The sequence below is a fragment of the Heptranchias perlo genome, chromosome 16 (genome assembly GCF_035084215.1).
Source record: "Heptranchias perlo isolate sHepPer1 chromosome 16, sHepPer1.hap1, whole genome shotgun sequence".
NCBI classification, from domain to species: Eukaryota; Metazoa; Chordata; class Chondrichthyes; order Hexanchiformes; family Hexanchidae; genus Heptranchias; species Heptranchias perlo.
The window spans coordinates 11300428-11322136 of NC_090340.1; the positions used below are offsets into that span (position 1 = coordinate 11300428).

The 21709-nt window shown below is 48.2% G+C and overlaps 1 protein-coding gene across 1 annotated transcript in view; it reads right to left on the reverse strand.

Moving 5' to 3' along the window:
- The window catches only part of vac14 (vac14 homolog (S. cerevisiae)), a 296601-nt gene that overhangs the window by 225504 nt on the left and 49388 nt on the right, over positions 1–21709 (reverse strand). The window contains exons 10-11 of the mRNA XM_067998261.1: positions 19842–19881; positions 16517–16661 (exon numbers count right to left, since the gene is read on the reverse strand). Coding sequence (XP_067854362.1) covers positions 16517–16661; positions 19842–19881 — 185 coding nt within the window. The remainder of the gene's footprint in view (positions 1–16516; positions 16662–19841; positions 19882–21709) is intronic.

The window sequence follows — 21709 nt, forward strand, 5'->3', positions numbered from 1 at the left end:
ACCCACATTGTGAGTGCAGTGATGTATGTAAATCTACAGATTAAATGAATGCATGGAAAGACCATCTGTTTGAGGAAGCAGGGAAAGAACAGTGAGGAAGCATAAGCTCCAAAAAAAAATCAATTAATTTAGAATTATACCACAGAGAATGAGGTGTCTACTTAGAGCTCTTCACTTTGCCACATTCCCCTGCCCTTTTAAATGTGTCAGTCGTGGCTCGGTGGTGGCACTTCTAAATCAGAAGATCGTGGGCTCAAGATCCTCACCAGAGACTTGAGCACAAAATCTGGCTGACACTTCGGTGCAGTATTGAGGGAGTGCTGAACTGTTGGAGGTGTCGTCTTTTGGATGAGACGTTAAACTGAGGCCCGTCTGCCCTCTCAGGTGGATATAAAAGATCCCATGGCACTATTTTGAAGAAGAGCAGGGGAGTTCTCCCCAGTGTCCTGCCCAATATTTATCCTTCAACCAACATCACAAACAGATTATCTGCTCATTATCACATTGCCATTTGTGGGATCTTGCTGTGCACAAATTGGCTGCCTCATTTCCTACATTACAACAACGAGTACACTTCAGAAGCACCTTTTTGGCTGTAAAGAGCTTTGGGACGTCCTGAGGTTGTGAAAGACACTATACAAATGCAAGTCTTTCTTTCAATCGTTCTTTCAAATATTTATCCGCTTCCCTCTTACAAACTTATTAGGGATTCCACGTCCTGCACTGTTTCTTGTCGTGCATTCCATGTTCTAACAAGCTTGTGTGTAAAAAATCCTCCCAGCGTTTCGTTTCAAATGTGTTCAAATTGAGGGCGTCCAAACCTGGAAATGGAATATTCTCCCATTCCCTTCAGCCTATTTTAGCATCAGGGTCCCCAATCAAATGTAGCACCGATCAGACAGGAGCGCAAAACTCCATCCACTTTGCCTCAACAAGGTGCCTCAACTCCCCAGTGCAGCACTCCCACTCCCTACAGCAGCCGTCTTAGTGACTTGAGTGAGACTGCAAACTTTGCAGCAAATTATGGGAAGGATTGTGCCTTGGGCTGCAGCACGGTGGTTTTACAGACGGCTTCAACAATCGGCTACAGATGAAGGGAGGGGGTGAGGGGAAAGACTGCTTCTGTTATCTACTAATAGTAAAATCCTAAATATATAAAGGACAAGTTTATGACTACACCATAAGCAAAGGGTGCTGAACCATAAAACTCACGGGGAGACTGGAGGTATTTTGCTGAGCTTGCCTTCTCCAGTGGCCAGCAAGCATTTTCCCAATTAGCAAAATTGGGATGGGAAGCTACCCCAGCCCTTTAGGAATGGCACTGTTGAACAAGCTGAGAACAGGAAACATGCAAGGGGTTATGTAGAAAGGCCTCGGCTCAGTGTCTACACTGGAAGCATCACTATGTTACCAACACAAATGGCTTCAGTGCCTTTGGGTTAAAAAAGCAGGGAAAAAAAAAATCAGCCAGGCTGCTCACTCCTGACCAGTATTCAGTGAAAGGACGTGTGCGCACATACAGGTCAGGATCAGGCGCAGCTGGGATGCCCCGTGCAGTTGAATAGTCTTGCAACACCCACAGTTTGAGTTCACGCATGAATGAAGAAAAACATTTAAAAATGTAACATGTAAATATCTGAACCCAATGGATCTTCTTTGGAGGTGGGGGGGGGGGGGGGGGGGAAGATTTATTTAACAAAAGGAAACTGAAGTCCCCTTGATTGATTTTAGATTGATTGAAATTACACTTGAATGCCGTTCCGCCTCCTGTTTGTACAGACCACCAGCTGAGAATAACTGGGGGCAGGGGTGTAAAGTCTTGCCATCCTTTAGCATCAGTCCAAACACAACCACTCACTTCTGTCTGTTTCACTGAGAACTAACACTGCGGCAGCAACCATCTGAATCTCCCTGCTCCTGTCACAATCTATCTTCTTCATCCCAGCCCCATGGGACCAACTCTGCAATCCCAGCATCTTCTGTTTGCCTTTCACTTCTTTCCAGTTCACGCACTGGAAGTGTCTGAAAGGCCTGCAGTTTCTACTGACCTGCAATGCTTTCTACATGGGCTCAGTCCACGAACAAGATGCAGAGTGGCTCCATCACATCATCTGATTGATACTGCCTGCATCAATGTACGAGGAACACTTTAATCACTTCATAAAAAAGACTGGTAATTACTTATCCTTTTGAACCAGAACTCATTGATTGCACAACAATAAAGCTTTCCAAGTGATCAATACAGCTGCCCATGTAAACTGATCTCAGTGTGAGACCCATCTTTGTAAAGGACGTGTGTCGATGAGCAGTATTTAAACCATTAAATAAAGCTGCCCCAATAGCCCAGCCAGTTCATCTAATAGGTGGCCGAGCCACAGAGGTCAGGGCGGTCTCAGGTTCGATCCCCAGCCTGGGCCGAGTCAGCTCGTTTCAGCTCAGGCAGTGGTGGGAGCTCTGAACAGACCTCAGTGCTGCTGGGTTAGGGAGGGGCGGAAAGAAAAAAAATCAGCCAAGATTCCCACTCCTCCTTATAGCCACTTATCTGTAGGTGCTGGAGTGGAGAGTTTGAGTGACAAGACTCGCGCGAGACACACTGGAGGGCAACCAATACCCGTGAAACCATAGTCCAGAGCAGGACAGAGAATTGGCAAGTCTAAAATAAAACGTGAAACGAGCTGTTGACCTGAGTCAATGGTCCCCATTTAAAAGTGGTACACCCAGATTTAGCAGGTTGCTGCTACAGGGTAACCTTAAGTCGTCTGTACACAATCCTGTTTTCTAGCGAGTAAAAACAGAAACTATTTACAGTCTGCACAGCAGGACCTCACACAGACCACCCTGGCTGCAGGCTGCTCAGCAGAGTTGGAGCTTAATTCACCCAACTTTTTAGATGCACGTCATGTTAAGAAACAGCATGTTGTTTCTTTATTTGTTCTGGCAAGGCCAGCATTTGTTGCCCATTTCCAGTGGCCCTGAAAAATTTGATACAACTGAGTGACTTGCTGGGCCACTTCAGAGGGCAGTTAAGAGTGAACCGTGTTGGTATGGGATTAGAATCCTATTTCAGCCAGACCAGGTAAGGACAGCAAGTTTCCTTCCCTAAAGGACATTACTGAACATTACTGGGTTTTTACGACAAACCGACAGCTTCATGGTCACTTTTACTGAGACCTGCTTTTAACCTCCAAATTTTAAAAAAATCTGAACTCAAATTCTCAAACGGCCACGGTGGAATTTGAACACTCGTTCTCTGATTAGTCCAGGCCTCTGGATTCCTAGTCCAGTCACATAACCACTACACTACTGTACCCTATGTTAGGAAATGAAAGCATCTCTCCAATCAAAGAATGAGCTGGGCCATGTTGAAAACCAACCTCCATATACAAGAACAAATTCCAATCACCCATCACGGAAAAGGCACTCATTAGAAACTTACCCTCAAGTTCCCACTTATATGGTGGAAGTGCCTTCGGAGGTTGCTTAGAAATGCCTCAAAGCACTTCACATACAAAGGAACTACTTTGACATGCAGTAACTGTGTAGCCAAAAGTGGCAAACAATATGCACACAGCAACATCCCACAAAAGGCAAAATAAATGACTTGTTAGGTTAGCTACTCACACTGGCAAAAGGTGGGATGTGGTGTTCCACAGGGATCGGTGCTGGGACCACTGTTGTTCACCATTTACATTAACAATTTGGATTCGAGAATCTGACGACACCAAATTGGCAGGTAATACAAAGGAAGGATGCGACAAGATAGAATCATAGAATAGAATCATAGAAGTTTACAACATGGAAACAGGCCCTTCGGCCCAACATGTCCATGTCGCCCAGTTTATACCACTAAGCTAGTCCCAATTGCCTGCACTTGGCCCATATCCCTCTATACCCATCTTACCCATGTAACTGTCCAAATGCTTTTTAAAAGACAAAATTGTACCCGCCTCCACTACTGCCTCTGGCAGCTCGTTCCAGACACTCACCACCCTTTGAGTGAAAAAATTGCCCCTCTGGACCCTTTTGTATCTCTCCCCTCTCACCTTAAATCTATGCCCCCTCGTTATAGACTCCCCTTCCTTTGGGAAAAGATTTTGACTATCTACCTTATCTATGCCCCTCATTATTTTATAGACTTCTATAAGATCACCCCTAAACCTCCTACTTTCCAGGGAATAAAGTCTCAGTCTATCCAACCTCTCCCTATAAGTCAAACCATTAAGTCCCAGTAGCATCCTAGTAAATCTTTTCTGCACTCTTTCTAGTTTAATAATATCCTTTCTATAATAGGGTGACCAGAACTGTACACAAGTGTGGCCTTACTAATGTCTTTTACAACTTCAACAAGACATCCCAACTCCTGTATTCAATGTTCTGACCAATGAAACCAAGCATGCTGAATGCCTTCTTCACCACCCTATCCACCTGTGACTCCACTTTCAAGGGGCTATGAACCTGTACTCCTAGATCTCTTTGTTCTATAACAAAGGAAGAAATTAATAAACTTGCAGAATGGGCAAGTAAAGAGCAAATGATTTCATTTTGGTTAAGTGCGAGGTGGTGCATTTTGGTAGGAAGAATAAGGAGGTCACATACTGCTTGGATAATAAGAGACTAAATGGGGTACAGGAGCAAAGGGGTCTAGAGCTACAGATACACAAATCACTACAAGTAGCGACGCAGGTTAATAAGGCCATAAAAAAGGCAAACCAAGCACTGGGGTTCATTTCTAGAGGGATAAAATTGAAAAGCAGAGAAGTTATGTTAAACTTGTTTAGACCACACTTGGAGTATTGTGCACAGTTCTGGTCTCCATATTATAGAAAGGATATGGAGGCACTGGAGAAGGTTTAAAAAAAATATACTAGGATGATACCAGAACTGGGAGGTTCTCCCATCTTCCACCCTCCATAAACTTGTGCTCATCCAAAACTCTGCTGCCCATATCCTAATTCACACCAAGTCCCGTTCACCCATCACCCCTATGTTCGCTGACCAAAATTGACTCCCAGTCCGGGAATGCCTAGATTTTAAAATTCTCATCCTTATTTTCAAATTCCTCCATGGCCTCGCTCCTCCCTATCTCTGTAACCTCCTCCAGCCCTACAACCATCCGAGATCTCTGCGCCTCTCCAAATCTCCACGATTTTATCACTCCACCATGAGCGACTATGCCATCAGCTCCCTTTTTTTAAAATTAATTCATGGGATGTGGGCTTCGCTGACAAGACCAGCATTTATTGCCTATCCCTAATTGCCCTTGAGAAGGTGGTGGTGAGCCGCCTTCTTGAACTGCTGCAGTCCGTATGGTTAAGGTTCTCCCACAGTGCTGTTCGGTAGGGAGTTCCAGGGTTTTGACTCTAAGCCTGGGCTTCGGAATTCCCTCCCTAAACCTTTCCGCCTCTTTCTCTCTCCTCCTTTAAGACGCTCCTTAAAACCCATCTCTGTGACCGACACCAGTCCTAATATCTCATGTGGCTCGAGGTCAAGTTTTGTTTGATAACACTCCTGTGAAACGACTTGGGGCATTTTACTACGTTAAAGGCTCTATATAAATGCAAGTAGTTGTTGTGATTGTACCTATCCGGAAAGATTAAACAGGCTGGGGCTCTTTTTTCTAGGAAAAAGATTGAGGGGTGATCTGATAGAGGTCTTTAAGATTATGAAAGGGTTTGATAGGGTAAACATAGAGAAGATGTTTCCACTTGCAGGGGAGATCAGAACTAGGGGCCATAAACATAAGATAGTCACTAATAAATCCAACAGGGAATTCAGGAGAAACTTCTTTACCCAGAGAGTGGTTAGAATGTGGAACTCGCTACCACAAAGAATAGTTGAGGCAAATAGCATAATACATTTTTTGGGGAAGCTAGGTAAGCATGAGGGAGAAAGGAGTAGATGCAGAGAGACGGGAGCATAAACGTCGGCATAGACAACTTCAGCCGAATGGCCTGTTTCTGTGCTGTAGACTGTATATATCTCTATGTTAATGTGTTTTTGGCTGTGGTGAAGGAGAAATGTTGCCCAGGACATGAGGTGATGTCCCTGAAACAGTCCCACCTGAACCACTGGAACAATTTGGGCCTTGGTTTAATATCTCACCCAAAGGATGGTCCATTCAGTAAGTACTCTACTGGAGAGCCAGCCTAGATGATGTGCTCAAGTCCTGGTGTGGGGCTCGAACCCACGACCTTGTGGCTCAGAGAGACACTGCTACCAACTGAGCCAAGCTCACTCGAGGAAGAATCGATATTTCACATTGCTACATCAAAGACACAGTGGGCTTCCATATCCTCAGACAGTCAGGAAAGGAACTGGACTAGTGGAGGATCAAAAGTAAACATTTTTAAAGCAGAACAAGAAATATAAAAATGGATAGTTTGCAATCACATGGAGTGGGGTGGAGGAGGTATGAGTGGATAAACAAACTGTGCAACCATTTCTTGCACCTCAATCATAGTTAACATGTTAAGTAAAACATGTTCCTTTCTTACCTTGTCCCCAAATATACACATATAAAATGGGATAAATTTGTTGGAGTTTCAATAAAATGTCAATTGCTGTTTCGAATCGTTATCATACCCACACAGAGACAGAGAGCGGTCACTAAGTTGTGGACGTGATGCAATGTCGTAGCCAGGCCCTGAATTCCTGCGGTATAATCTTCCACACTGTACAAGTGATTTGAGGACACACGCGTGCACCTTCACACACACACCGACACAAGTGGGCAGTGTAACTGCAGGGGCCTTTTCACATCACTGCTTAAAAACACTTTCAGTACTGCACTTCACTGGAGCATGAGAGCCAATAGGGAATCAGCGTTAGGAGACACAGTTATAACTTTAATTTGGTCAAATTGCTCTTCTTCCATCCTCCCCCCTCCCCCAAGCCAATGGTCCCTCTCCAATTTAAAGGGAGAAGGGAGGAAAACAAGAAAATGCCCTTATTTGGTCATTAAGGGAATCCTCCCGTTCATCGATGATCCTAAAAGCTACATCATGGCCACTCCATACCATCTGTCTCCACAGGTGCTGAAGCTCTGAGCTGGTCTTTGACAGTCTGGTGGAGATTAATTTGGGAAGAGCGATTTGTATTGGTATCTGCCGTCACAGATCAGTTTCTCATGGAAGGCCCACTTATAGAATTACTTGATCATCGGCTTTTATATGGATCTCTGTCAGTTACTCTCATTTCAGTGAAAGTACTGCCTTCACCACTTACCATTCCACTAACAACATGCTCTGAAGCCACGGCAGTGAACTGTCTCAACAACAGGTTTGTTCAGCCCTTCCAACCATCTCTCCTCCCCTGAAGGTGCGACAGGGGTACAGTTACACTGGCACAAGCAGCACTCTAACACCTTGCCCATGAGACCATTCTTAAAGCCCAAGGCTGGACAGTGAGCGTCAGCAGGTTATTCGACTGCAGACTGCATCACAGCACAGTCCAATTCTGTGCCCTGTGCTTCACACAAGTGCACTTTTCAGCAAGGGTCACTCGACAGTGATCCTGTAGGGGTCGCTGGTTAGTGAAGTATAACCTCCCCAAGGCCAGTCTTCAACCTGCAAAAACCCTTCTCTCCTTCCCTTTGCATGCAACATCTCTGCTCCTAAAACCCACTGCTGTCCTTTGCCAAGTGCACTCCAGCCTCTTGTATATAAACACAAGCATTTGGAAGAAACATTATTGTTTCTTTTTGGACCCATCCAGCAGATGCAAGTTTGGTGTCCCACCCAGCTGCTTCCAAACGGAACTAATCCCAGAAACCTTCCTCCTCCCCTTCCTGTCCTCCTTCCTTGCGCAGGAGCCAGTTGGGCACCAGCCAGTGGCAGCTGAGAACCCCCTTCTTCACGTGGGGGTGGGAAGAGCACAAGCACTCCCAAAGAATCTCGCTTCCTGTAAGATGGATCGTGATTTCCGTTTCTCAGTTTCCCCTTCCTTAAGGCTAGATATTTATGTTTGAAGAACGAACTTGCATTTATATAGCAGATTATTAAGTCTGTAGGATACCCCAAAGCACTTAACACCCAATGAATTACTTTCTGAAGTGTCGTCACTGTTATATCGGCATCTAATTAATTCACAGTAAGATCCCACAAACAGCAGTAAGTTTAATGAGCAGTTAACCTGTTCAGTGTTACTTCGGTTGTGTGTGTTGAAGTCTGGATGCACAAGCTCTGAAATGAGCAAGATTTATACAAACAAATAAGCAAACACACAACTGACATTTTAAACAGAAGTCACACACACTATGGTGTTACACACACTTGACTTACAATACCAACACACATTAGGCTTACAATAACACACACTAGCGTGTTACACACACTGGGCTTACAACACTAACACACGCTAGGGTGGTATATGGACTTCCAAAAGGCATTTGACAAAGTGCCACATAATAGGCTTGTCATCAAGATGGAAACCCATGGAATAAAAGGGGCAGTAGCAGCATGGATCCTGAATTGACTAAGTGACAGGAAACAGAGAGTAGTGGTGAACGGTTGTTTCACCACTGGAGGGAGGTGTACAGTGGTGTTCCCCAGGGCCACTGCTTTTCTTGATATATATTAATGAGTTGGACTAGGGTGAACAGGGCACAATTTCCAAATTTGCAGATGACACAAAACTTGGAAGTGTAGTGAACAGTGAGGAGGATAGTGATAGACTTCAAGAGGATACAGACAGGCTGGTGGCATGGGCAGGCTTGTGGCAAATCATAGAAAGGTTACAGCACGGAAGGAGGCCATTCGGCCCATTGAGTCCGCGCAGGCTCTCTGCAAGAGCAATCCGGCTAGTCCCACTCCCTCGCCCTATCCCTGTAGCCCTGCAAATTTTTTCCATTCAAGTACTTATCCAGTTCCCTTTTGAAAGCCATGATTGAATCTGCCTCCACCACACCCTCGGGCAGTGCATTCCAGATCCTAACCACTCGCTGTGTAAAAAAGTTTTTCCTCATGTCAGCTTTGGTTCTTTTGCCAATCATCTTAAATCTATGTCCTCTGGTGCTTGACCCTTCTGCCAATGGGAACAGTTTCTCTCCATCTACTCTGTCTAGACCCTTCATGATTTTGAATACCTCAATCAAATCTCCTCTCAACCGTCTATTCCAAGGAGAACAACCCCAGCTTCTCCAGTCTATCCACATAACGAAAGTCCCTCATCCCTGGAATCATTCTAGTAAATCTTTTCTGCACCCTCTCTAAGGCCTTCACATCCTTCCTAAAGTGCAGTGCCCAGAATTGGACACAATACTCCAGTTGTGCTCGAACCAGTATTTTATAAAGGTTCATCATATCTTCCATACTTTTGTACTCTATGCCTCTATTTATAAAGCCCAGTATGCTTTTTTAACCGCTTTCTCAACCTGCCCTGCCATCTTCAACGATTTGGGTGCATATACCTCAATGATGGTGGAGTCCAGCACGTGAGTGCAAAAGACAAGGCTGAAGTGTTTGCAACCATCTTCAGCCAGAAGTGCCGAGTGGATGATCCATCTCGGCCTCCTCCCGATATCCCCACCATCACAGAAGCCAGTCTTCGGCCAATTCGATTCACTCCACGTGATATCAAGAAACGGCTGAGTGCACTGGATACAGCAAAGGCTATGGGCCCCGACAACATCCCAGCTGTAGTGCTGAAGACTTGTGCTCCAGAACTAGCTGCGCCTCTAGCCAAGCTGTTCCAGTACAGCTACAACACTGGCATCTACCCAACAATGTGGAAAATTGCCCAGGTATGTCCTGTCCACAAAAAGCAGGACAAATCCAATCCGGCCAATTACCGCCCCATCAGTCTACTCTCAATCATCAGCAAAGTGATGGAAGGTGTCATCGACAGTGCTATCAAGCGGCACTTACTCACCAATAACCTGCTCACCGATGCTCAGTTTGGGTTCCGCCAGGACCACTCGGCTCCAGACCTCATTACAGCCTTGGTCCAAACATGGACAAAAGAGGTGAGGTGAGAGTGACTGCCCTTGACATCAAGGCAGCATTTAACCGAGTGTGGCACCAAGGAGCCCTCGTAAAATTGAAGTCAATGGGAACCAGGGGGAAAACTCTCCAGTGGCTGGAGTCATACCTAGCACAAAGGAAGGTGGTAGTGGTTGTTGGAGGCCAATCATCTCAGCCCCAGGACATTGCTGCAGGAGTTCCTCAGGGCAGTGTCGTAGGCCCAACCATCTTCAGCTGCTTCATCAATGACCTTCCCCCCATCATAAGGTCAGAAATGGGGATGTTCGCTGATGACTGCACAGTGTTCAGTTCCATTCGCAACCCCTCAAATAATGATGCAGTCCGAGCCCGCATGCAGCAAGACCTGGACAACATCCAGGCTTGGGCTCATAAGTGGCAAGTAACATTCTCGCCAGATAAGTGCCAGGCAATGACCATCTCCAACAAGAGAGAGTCTAACCACCTCTCCCTGACATTCAACGGCATTACCATCACCGAAACCCCCACCATCAACATCCTGGGGGTCACCATTGACCAGAAACTTAACTGGACCAGCCACATAAATACTGTGGCTACGAGAGCAGGTCAGAGGCTGGATATTCGGTGGCGAGTGACTCACCTCCTGACTCCCCAAAGCCTTTCCACCATCCACAAGGCACAAGTCAGGAGTGTGATGGAATACTCTCCACTTGCTTGGATGAGTGCAGCTCCAACAACACTCAAGAAGCTCGACACCATCCAAGATAAAGCAACTCGCTTGATTGGCACCCCATCCACCACACTAAACATTCACTCCCTTCACCACTGGCGCACTGTGGCTGCAGTGTGCACCATCCACAGGATGCACTGCAGCACCTCGCCAAGGCTTCTTCGACAGCACCTCCCAAACCCGCGACCTCTACCACCGAGAAGGACAAGAGCAGCAGGCACATGGGAACAACACCACCTGCATGTTCCCCTCCAAGTCACACACCATCCCGACTTGGAAATATATCGCCGTTCCTTCATTGTCGCTGGGTCAAAATCCTGGAACTCCCTTCCTAACAGCACAGTGGGAGAACCGTCACCACACGGACTGCAGCGGTTCAAGAAGGCGGCTCACCACCACCTTCTCAAGGGCAATTAGGGATGGACAATAAATGCTGGCCTCGCCAGCGACGCCCACATCCCGTGAACGAATAAAAAAAAAATATACCCCCCCGATGTCACTGTTCCTGTACCCCTTTTAGAATTATGCCCTCTAGTTTATACTGCCGCTCCTCGTTCTTCCTACCAAAATGTATCATTTCACATTTTTCTGCGTTAAATTTCATCTGCCACGTGTCCGCCCATGCCACCTTCCTGTCTATATCCTCTTCAAGTCTATCACTATCCTCCTCACTGTTCACTACACTTCCAAGTTTTGTGTCATCTGCAAATTTGGAAATTGCACCCTGTGCACCCAAGTCCAAGTCATTAATATACATCAAGAAATTTTATGCTGCCTACATGAAAACCAAGAGCAGGAAGCTTGAGAAACTCGGCATCACCACCAGCATCGACCAAGCTTCCCCTGGTACCACGGTTGCAACCACAGGGAAGTCTATCGTCAATTTGTCCGACCACACCCTTCAACCAGACGAAATCGAAGTTCTCAGCCGAGGGCTCAATTTCTGCCCCACTACCAAAATGGACCCCACTAGTCTCGCGGCAGACACAGAGGAATTCATCAGGAAAATGAGGCTCCGGGAATTCTACCACAAACCACAAAATTTCAGCAGCGAACCCAATGAGACAATCGACGATCCGGAACAGCAGACAGAGGGATCCGCGGTACAGCAACCGAAGAGGAAAGAGTCAAACTGGACTCCTCCAGAGGGTCGCTGCCCTCAGCTGGACATGTATGCTCAAGCTGTCAGGAAATGCGTCAATGCCAGATTCATCAGCCGCACTCAGAAGATAGTCCAGAATGTCACCCGAGCACAACGCAACGCCATCAACGCTCTCAAGACCAACCGCAACATCGTCATCAAACCAGCGGACAAAGGAGGAGCCATAGTCATACAGAACGGACTATTGCAAAGAAGCATACCGACAACTGGACAACCAGGAACACTACAGACGGTTACCCACAGACCCGACCAAAGAACACACCCACCAGCTCAACAAACTGATCAAGACCTTCGATCCAGACCTTCAAAGCATCCTACGCACTCATCCCACGTACTCCCCGCGTGGGAGACTTCTACTGCCTCCCAAAGATACACAAAGCCAACACACCCGGACGTCCTATCGTATCAGGCAACGGAACCCTGTGTGAGAACCTCTCTGGATACATCGAGGGCATCCTGAAACCCATCGTACAGGGAACCCCCAGCTTCTGTCGCGACACTACAGACTTCCTACAAAAACTCAGTACCCACGGACCAGTTGAACCAGGAACACTTCTCGGCACTCTACACCAGTATCCCCCACGATGACGGCATCGCTGCGACAGCATCAATACTCAACACCAACAACAGGCAATCTCCAGACGCCATCCTACAACTCATCCGCTTCATCCTGGATCACAATGTCTTCACCTTCAATAACCAGTTCTTTACCCAAACACACGGAACAGCCATGGGGACCAAATTCGCACCCCAATACGCCAACATTTTCATGCACAAGTTCGAGCAGGACTTCTTCACTGCACAAGACCTCCAACCAACACTATACACCAGATACATCGACGACATTTTCTTTCTATGGACCCACGGCGAAGAATCACTGAAGAGACTACACGATAACATCAACAAGTTCCATCCCACCATCAAGCTCACCATGGACTACTCCTCAGAATCAGTTTCTTTCTTGGACACACGAATCTCCATCAAAGACGGGCACCTCAGCACCTCACTCTACCGCAAGCCCACGGACAACCTCACGATGCTCCACTTTTCCAGCTTCCACCCTAACCACGTCAAAGAGGCCATCCCCTATGGACAGGCCCTGCGAATACACAGGGTCTGCTCAGACAAGGAGGAACGCGATGGACACCTACAGACGCTGAAAGAAGCCCTAGTAAGAACGGGATATGACGCTCGACTCATCGATCGACAGTTCCGACGGGCCACAGCAAAAAATCGCATAGACCTCCTCAGAAGACTAACACGGGACGCAACCAACAGAGTACCCTTTGTCGTCCAGTACTTCCCCGGAGCGGAGAAACTACGCCATGTTCTCCGCAGCCTTCAACATGTCATCAATGACGACGAACACCTCGCTATGGCCATCCACACACCTCCACTACTCGCCTTTAAACAGCCACCCAACCTCAAACAGACCATCGTTTGCAGCAAATTACCTAGCTTTCAAGAGAACAGCGTCCACGACACCACACAACCCTGCCGCGGTAACCTCTGCAAGACATGCCAGATCATCGACACAGATACCACCATCACACGAGAGGACACCACCCACCAGGTGCATGGTTCATACTCCTGTGACTCGGCCAACGTTGTCTACCTCATACGTTGCAGGAAAGGATGCCCCAGAGCATGGTACATTGGCGAGACCATGCAGACACTGCGACAACGGATGAACGGACACCGCGCAACAATCGCCAAACAGGAGGGTTCCCTCCCAGTCGGGGAACACTTCAGCAGTCAAGGACATTCAGCCACCGACCTTCGGGTAAGCATACTCCAAGGCGGCCTTCGAGACACACGACAACGCAAAATCGTCGAGCAGAAATTGATAGCCAAGTTCCGCACCCATGAGGACGGCCTCAACCGGGATCTTGGGTTCATGTCACGCTACACGTTACCCCACCAGCGAACAAATGTTATCTGTTTTTAATATAACGGGTCAGTTGCTGTCTTTTCTATGTTTCTACCTCTCTATCTCAGTTTTTTTTTGTTTGTTGTTTTTTTTGGTGATTTGTATATTCTGTGAGACCTGGCAGGTAACACCTGTCTGTCTGCACACTGATTGCCTTGGCAACGGGCAGTTGAAAAAACTGTCTGTTATCACCAAGCATTGTTCTGTGAATTATAAATGCGACTTCATTTCGAGGATTTCATTTCCACATCGTTCACCTGAGGAAGGAGGTAGCCTCCGAAAGCTTGTGAATTTAAAATAAAATTGCTGGACTATTACTTGGTGTTGTAAAATTGTTTACAATTGTCAACCCCAGTCCATCACCGGCATCGCCACATCATATATCAAGAAAAGCAGTGGTCCCAGCACCGACCCCTGGGGAACATCACAGTACACCTCCCTCCAGTCCGAAAAACAACCGTTCACCACTACTCTCTCTTCCCTGTCACTTAGCCAATTCTGTATCCATGTTGCTCCTGCCCCCTTGATTCCAGGGCCGCAATCTTGATGTTAAGTCTACCATGCAGCACTTTATCAAAGGCCTTTTGGAAGTCCATATACACCACATCAGCTGCATTGCCCTCAACTACTCTCTCTGTAACCTGATCAGAAAACTCAATCAGGTTAGTTAAACACAATTTGCCTTTAACAAATCCGAGCTGGCTTTCCCTAATCAATCCACACTCATCCAGTGACTGTTAATTCTGTCCCAGATTATCGTTTCTAAAAGTTTCCCCTGAGGTTAAACTGACTGGCCTATAGTTGCTGGGTTACCCTTGCACACTTTTTTGAACAAGGTTGTAACATTTGCAGTTCTCCAATCCTCTGGCACCACCCCCATATCTAAGGATGTTTGGAAGATTATGGCCAGTACCTCTGCAATTTCCACCCTTGCTTCCCTCAGCAACCTAGGATGCTTCCCATCCGGACCGGGTGACGTATCTACTTTAAGTACAGCTAGCCTTTCTAGTACCTCCTCTATCAATTTTTAGCCCATCCAATATCTCAACTATATCTTCCTTTACTAAGACTCTGGCAGCATCTTCTTGGTAAAGGCAGATGCAAAGTACTCATTTAGTATCTCGGCCATCCCCTCTGCCTCCATACGTGGATCTCCGTTATGGTCCCTAATTGGCCCCAACCCTCCTCTTACTACCCGTTTACTGTTTACATGCTTGTGGAAGATTTTTGGATTCCCTTTTATGTCGGCCGCCAGTCTATTCTCATCCTCTCTCTTTGCCCCTCTTATTTCCTTTTTCACTTCCCCTCTGAACTTTCTATATTCTGCCTAGTTCTTACTTGTGTTATCAACCTGACATCTGTTATACACCCATTTTTTCTGTTTCATCTTACTCACTATCTCTTTTGTCATCCAGGGAGCTCTGGCTTTAGTTGCCCTACCTTTCTGCCTTGTGGGAATGTACCTAGACTGAACCCAAACCATCTCTTCTTTAAAGGCCACCCACTGTTCAATTACAGTTTCGCCTGCCAATCTGTGATTCCAATTTACCCGGGCCAGGTCAGTTCTCATCCCAATGAAATTGGCCCTCCTCCAATTGAGTATGTTTACTTGAGAGTGGTCCATGTCCTTTTCCATAGTTATTCCAAATCTTATGATACTATGATCACTGCTCCCTAAATGCTCCCCTTTCTATGACACTTGCTCCACTTGGCCCGCCTTGAAATGAAATTTAATGCAGAAAAATGCAAGGCAATACATTTCAGTAGGGAGAATGAGGAGAGGTAACATAAATGAAGAGCACAATTTTAAAAGGGGTACAGGAACAGAGGCACCTGTGGGTATGTGTGCACAAATCGTTGAAGGTGGCAGGGCAGGTTGAGAAAGAGGTTAAAAAAGCAAACGGGATCCTGGGTTTTATAAATAGAGGCTTAGAGTACAAAAGCAAGGAAGTCATGATAAACCTTTATGAAACACTGGTTCGGCCACAACTGGAGTATTGTGTCCGGTTCTGGGCACCACACTTTAGGAAAGATGTGAATGCCTTAGAGAGGTTGCAGAAAAGATTTACTAGAATGATTCCAGGGATGAGGGACTTCAGTTATGTGGATAGACTGGAGAGGCTGGGATTGTTCGCCTTGGAACAGAGAAGGTCGAGAGGAGATTTCATAGATGTATTTAAAATCATGAAGGTCGAGAGAGTAGATAGAGCAAAACTATTCTCATTGGCAGAAGGGTCAAGAACCAGCGGACATAGATTTAAGGTGATTGGCAAAAGAACCAAAGGTGATATGAGGAGAAACTTTTTTTTTTTTTAAACACAGCGAGTTGTTTGGATCTGGAATGCACTGCCTGAGGGGGTGGTGGAGACAGATTCAATCGTGGCTTTCAAAAGGGAACCGGATAAGTACTTGAAGGGAAAACATTTGCAGGGCTACAGGGATAGGGACTAGCTGGATGGGTCTTGCATAGAGCCAGCACGGACTTGATGGGCAGAATAGCCTCCTTCTGTGCTGTAACCTTTCTATGATTCTGTAGGGTGTTACACACCTTGGGCTTACAATAACACACTCTGGTTCAACACACACTGGGATTACCATAACAGCACATACTAGAGTGTTGCACACTCTGGGCTTACGATATTAACACACTAGGGTATTACACACTGGGCTTACAGCACTAACATATGAATAGGACAGAACTGAGAACCGAGATATACACAGCTGGGAATACGCTGGCTTTTACCTATGGCTCTTACCTTCCTGGGTGTTTTGATATAAAGATGATACAACCACTTCAAGACAGCAATTCTAGTCATCATCCCTGTAACTGTATCATGAAGATGGCGATCTAACACCAGTACAATTCCATCCAAGTCGAGGGTCTCCTGTGAACGGTCTATCCTGCACAAGATAAAAACAGGTTTACCAATGTGCATTAAAAAGGTATTGGGGTAAGGGATGGGAAAAAAAACAGCTGCAAAACAAAAGGAACTATACCATATCAGACCACAACTATCTGAGAACGATTGTACGGCGCTCACTCGGGCTCACGGAGTTAATCCGATCAGTCAGTCAGTGAGCTACAGGCTGTGAGTTACAGGTTCTACTTTTCTGATGTTGTGCTGCATTATCTGACCTCAGCCGGGGCAGCACAGACCAGCATTGGCAAATGCATGGAACCAGGTCAGCTGTCGGCTTAAGACTTGGGCTCACATGAAGAATGGTCACTTTGTCAGGGTCCCAGAGTCAACCCCTTCAGGGGAACAGATCAAGGCAGTGCCTTCAGGGGTACAAGCCAAGGAACCGTACCCCAACGAGAGTCAGCACTTTCAGAGGAACAAGCCAAAGAACTGTATCCCAGCAAGACTCAGCGCCTTCAGGGGAACGAGCTAAGGAACTGTACCCCAGCAAGTCACTGCAGAACAAAAGTCAGTGCGTTCAGAGGAAACAGGCCAAGGGACTTTGTCCCAGCGAGTGTCAGCACCTTCAGGAGAACAGAGAAAGAGTCAGTGCCTACAGGGGGAATAGGCCAAGGAACTGTACCCCAGCGAGTGTCAGCGCCTTCAGGAATGGAGAAAAAGGGAATTAAAAAAAACTATCGGGAGCACCACATTACACACACCACGTACAGTTCAATCCTGAAGGAGGAAATTATCAAATCAAGACTTCAATGGAAGTAAGTTGGGATGTTCTGCTCGGATAAGGCTCCGCTGTACTGACTAGGGCAATAAAAGTTGATATAAGGACCTGCGCGAGGCTGTAAAGTTATATGGAGCTACAGTTCTGCTGTAGATTTATCGTTACAGCATCATGAATACCAGCAATGTAAACTATCTGTAGCCAGGAGACCAGACCAGGCTTTGCTGAGACTTCAAACAGCAATTTAAATTGGGATTAGGGGAGATTAATGGTGAGCTCAGCATCCCAATTAATGATTCACTTACATGGAACAATCCACAAAACACAAAAAATCCTCCATTTAAACAACATTAATCCAATTTAGATTTACAATTTTCACAGGTCAGCCCTGAAACTTTTTTCCTGGATAATGGTACCTTCATTTCTACCAGCAATAAGTGAGCAGTCAAAAGGCAGCTCGGTTTATACATGAAATTAGGGTCGCCAACTCTGATTGGACAGATTCCTGGAGATGTCATCACATGACCACCTGCCTCCAACCACCCCGCCCCCACACTCCCCGACCATTGGTCGCCCAACATGTCCATCCTCACGGTGCACCGCCTTCTCATGGCCAATTGGAAAGCAAATAGCATCTTCATTACCCGATTGGATGATTCTTGACTGTCAGTCAAACAGCCTCCCCCCACCCCGATGTCCGATATTTTTAAAACAAGTAAACAAAAGTATTCAAAGGCATTTTTTTTTAACACACACTTTTTTATTGCCATGATTTTTTTTCCTGGGTTGCTCACAGCAATGTCCTGGAGATTAATCTTTAATTCCCGGAGACTCCAGGGCAATCCTACTCGAAATCCACCTAGTCCCTTTCCTAGCACCCTCCCTCAGTACCCCGGCATACAAACAGGAAAAGAACAGCTGGTCCATCTATCTTCTCCCATACAGCTGACATGATGAAAAAGGCATCACAAGAAATTCCTTAACCCCTTCATGCCATGTAGTCTCCTGGGAGAGGCGACAAACCAGATCAAAAACCCAGACCAATTAGGGGAAACTACACGTTATTACATAAAGGAGAGAAAAGAAAAAAAAAGAGTTTTGAGTGTTCAAGAGTGTTAAGGCAAGATAAGGGTCTACCAATGGGAAGACAGTTTACTGTAACCCAAAGGAGCCAAAATACTAAAAACACCATCATAGAAAGGTTACAGCACAGAAGGCGGCCATTCGGCCCATCGAGTCCGCGCCGGCTCTATGTAAGAGCAATCCAGCTAGTCCCACTCCCCCACCCTATCCCCGTAGCCCTGCAGATTTTTGACATGATGAAAAAGGCAGCACAACTGTATGGGAAAAGCTAGATGGACCAGCTTTTCTTTTCCTGTTTGTATGCTGGGGTACTGAGGGAGGGTGTGAGGAAAAGGGCTAGGTGGATTTCAACTACTTACCCAGTTCCCTTTTGAAGGCCATGATTGAATCTGCCTCCACCACCCCCTCAGGCAGTGCATTCCAGATCCTAGCCACTCGCTGTGTAAAAAAGTTTTTCCTCATGTCACCTTTGGTTCTTTTGCCAATCACCTTAAATCTGTGTTCTTGACCCTTCCGCCAATGGGAACAGTTTCTTTCTATCTACTCTGTCTAGACCCTTCATACACACAGTGTGTGCACAGTGTTTATATATTCGCACTCAGCACTGAGGAACCAGTGGTTGTGTTTCAATGAACTCTCTCATTACACTAGGTGCTTCATGAGGAGGAATTTTCTCTTCATTTCAAACCTCAACAGTAACACTGAGTTCCCCAGTTTACAATATGCGAAAGGAATCCCTAGGCTTGTAAACTACTCCCTTTGCACAACCACAGTAGGAAGAAAGAGCTTGCATTTATATAGTGCCTTTGACAGCCTTATGACTTTCCAAAGCAACTTCATAACCAATGGGTTACTTTGAAGTGTAGTCATTGTTGCTATGTGGATAAACAAGGTAAGCAATGTGTACAGCAAGGTCCCACAAACAGCGATGAACAAAAACACCAGATAATCTGTTTTGGTGATGTTGGTTGAGGGATTAATGTTGGCCAGGACACCGGGGAGAACTCCCCTCCTCTTCTTCAAATAGTGCCATGGGATCTTTAACGACCACTTGAGCAGGTAGGCAAGGCCTTGGTTTAACGTCTCATCCAAAAGACAATCAGGGCATGAAGCAATAACTAAAATGCACAATATGTTGTTCTGGCCAAATCTGAACATTAAATCACCAAAACCCTCATGACAGAGTGTGGCTCTTACAGACCTGGCCCTGACACAGTGGGGTCTCTTCTACCAATGCCCACTATCTAATCGAGGTCCTAACTCACCAATGATGCAAGCAATTGAAATATTAACAAGCTGTCCTTAAAACAGAAACATAAAAACACTGCCAGCTTTCAGAACTTCAATCAGACTCCAAACCTGTGCCACGGTGCTTTTGATCCATTATCTTGTATTAAACCTGACAAACCATAAATCAAGAGCTAGAGTCAGCAATAACCCTCCGCACTCACTTCTGTCAAAACCCATTAAAACTGATTACAGTTTAACAATGATAAGTGGAGTGGGGACGGGGGCATATTCACTGGGATTGGCCAACGACTTGTATATACTAACTGAAGCCTACAGCAGGGACAGTCAAATTTAACTGTGCACGGACTTGTGCAAGCAACCTGAATTTTATATAAAACAACAGAGCTTAACCCAATCACACACTCGGATTCCGGGGCAAGCCGTTAACCCAACCTCTTCCTTTGGTTCGGTCAGACTTGCCGCAGTTCACGCAAACTGATGATTCCTCAATAAAAATAATCTAAGGTGTGGGACCCTGTGGCTGATAGTACAAAGGTTAAAGAGGAGGAGACAATGAGGTACATCAGCAAGTGGTGACTGGGTGACGCGAAGCTCGAGGGTGAAAAGCTAGCAGATTGTAGGGAGTGAAACAAAAGAAATTGAGCTCAATGAGGAGAGAAAGCAGGGGGGGGGGCGGGCGAGAGAAAGCGCGGGGGGGGGCGGGCGAGAGAAAGCGCGGGGGGGGGCGGGCGAGAGAAAGCGCGGGGGGGGGCGGGGGCGAGAGAAAGCGCGGGGGGGGGCGGGCGAGAGAAAGCGCGGGGGGGGCGGGGGCGAGAGAAAGCGCGGGGGGGGCGGGCGAGAGAAAGCGCGGGGGGGGCGGGCGAGAGAAAGCGCGGGGGGGGCGGGCGAGAGAAAGCGCGGGGGGGGCGGGCGAGAGAAAGCGCGGGGGGGGCGGGCGAGAGAAAGCGCGGGGGGGGCGGGCGAGAGAAAGCGCGGGGGGGGCGGGCGAGAGAAAGCGCGGGGGGGGCGGGCGAGAGAAAGCGCGGGGGGGGCGGGCGAGAGAAAGCGCGGGGGGGGCGGGCGAGAGAAAGCGCGGGGGGGGCGGGCGAGAGAAAGCGCGGGGGGGGCGGGCGAGAGAAAGCGCGGGGGGGGCGGGCGAGAGAAAGCGCGGGGGGGGCGGGCGAGAGAAAGCGCGGGGGGGGCGGGCGAGAGAAAGCGCGGGGGGGGCGGGCGAGAGAAAGCGCGGGGGGGGCGGGCGAGAGAAAGCGCGGGGGGGGCGGGCGAGAGAAAGCGCGGGGGGGGCGGGCGAGAGAAAGCGCGGGGGGGGCGGGCGAGAGAAAGCGCGGGGGGGGCGGGCGAGAGAAAGCGCGGGGGGGGCGGGCGAGAGAAAGCGCGGGGGGGGCGGGCGAGAGAAAGCGCGGGGGGGGCGGGCGAGAGAAAGCGCGGGGGGGGCGGGCGAGAGAAAGCGCGGGGGGGGCGGGCGAGAGAAAGCGCGGGGGGGGCGGGCGAGAGAAAGCGCGGGGGGGGCGGGCGAGAGAAAGCGCGGGGGGGGCGGGCGAGAGAAAGCGCGGGGGGGGCGGGCGAGAGAAAGCGCGGGGGGGGCGGGCGAGAGAAAGCGCGGGGGGGGCGGGCGAGAGAAAGCGCGGGGGGGGCGGGCGAGAGAAAGCGCGGGGGGGGCGGGCGAGAGAAAGCGCGGGGGGGGCGGGCGAGAGAAAGCGCGGGGGGGGCGGGCGAGAGAAAGCGCGGGGGGGGCGGGCGAGAGAAAGCGCGGGGGGGGCGGGCGAGAGAAAGCGCGGGGGGGGCGGGCGAGAGAAAGCGCGGGGGGGGCGGGCGAGAGAAAGCGCGGGGGGGGCGGGCGAGAGAAAGCGCGGGGGGGGCGGGCGAGAGAAAGCGCGGGGGGGGCGGGCGAGAGAAAGCGCGGGGGGGGCGGGCGAGAGAAAGCGCGGGGGGGGCGGGCGAGAGAAAGCGCGGGGGGGGGCGGGCGAGAGAAAGCGCGG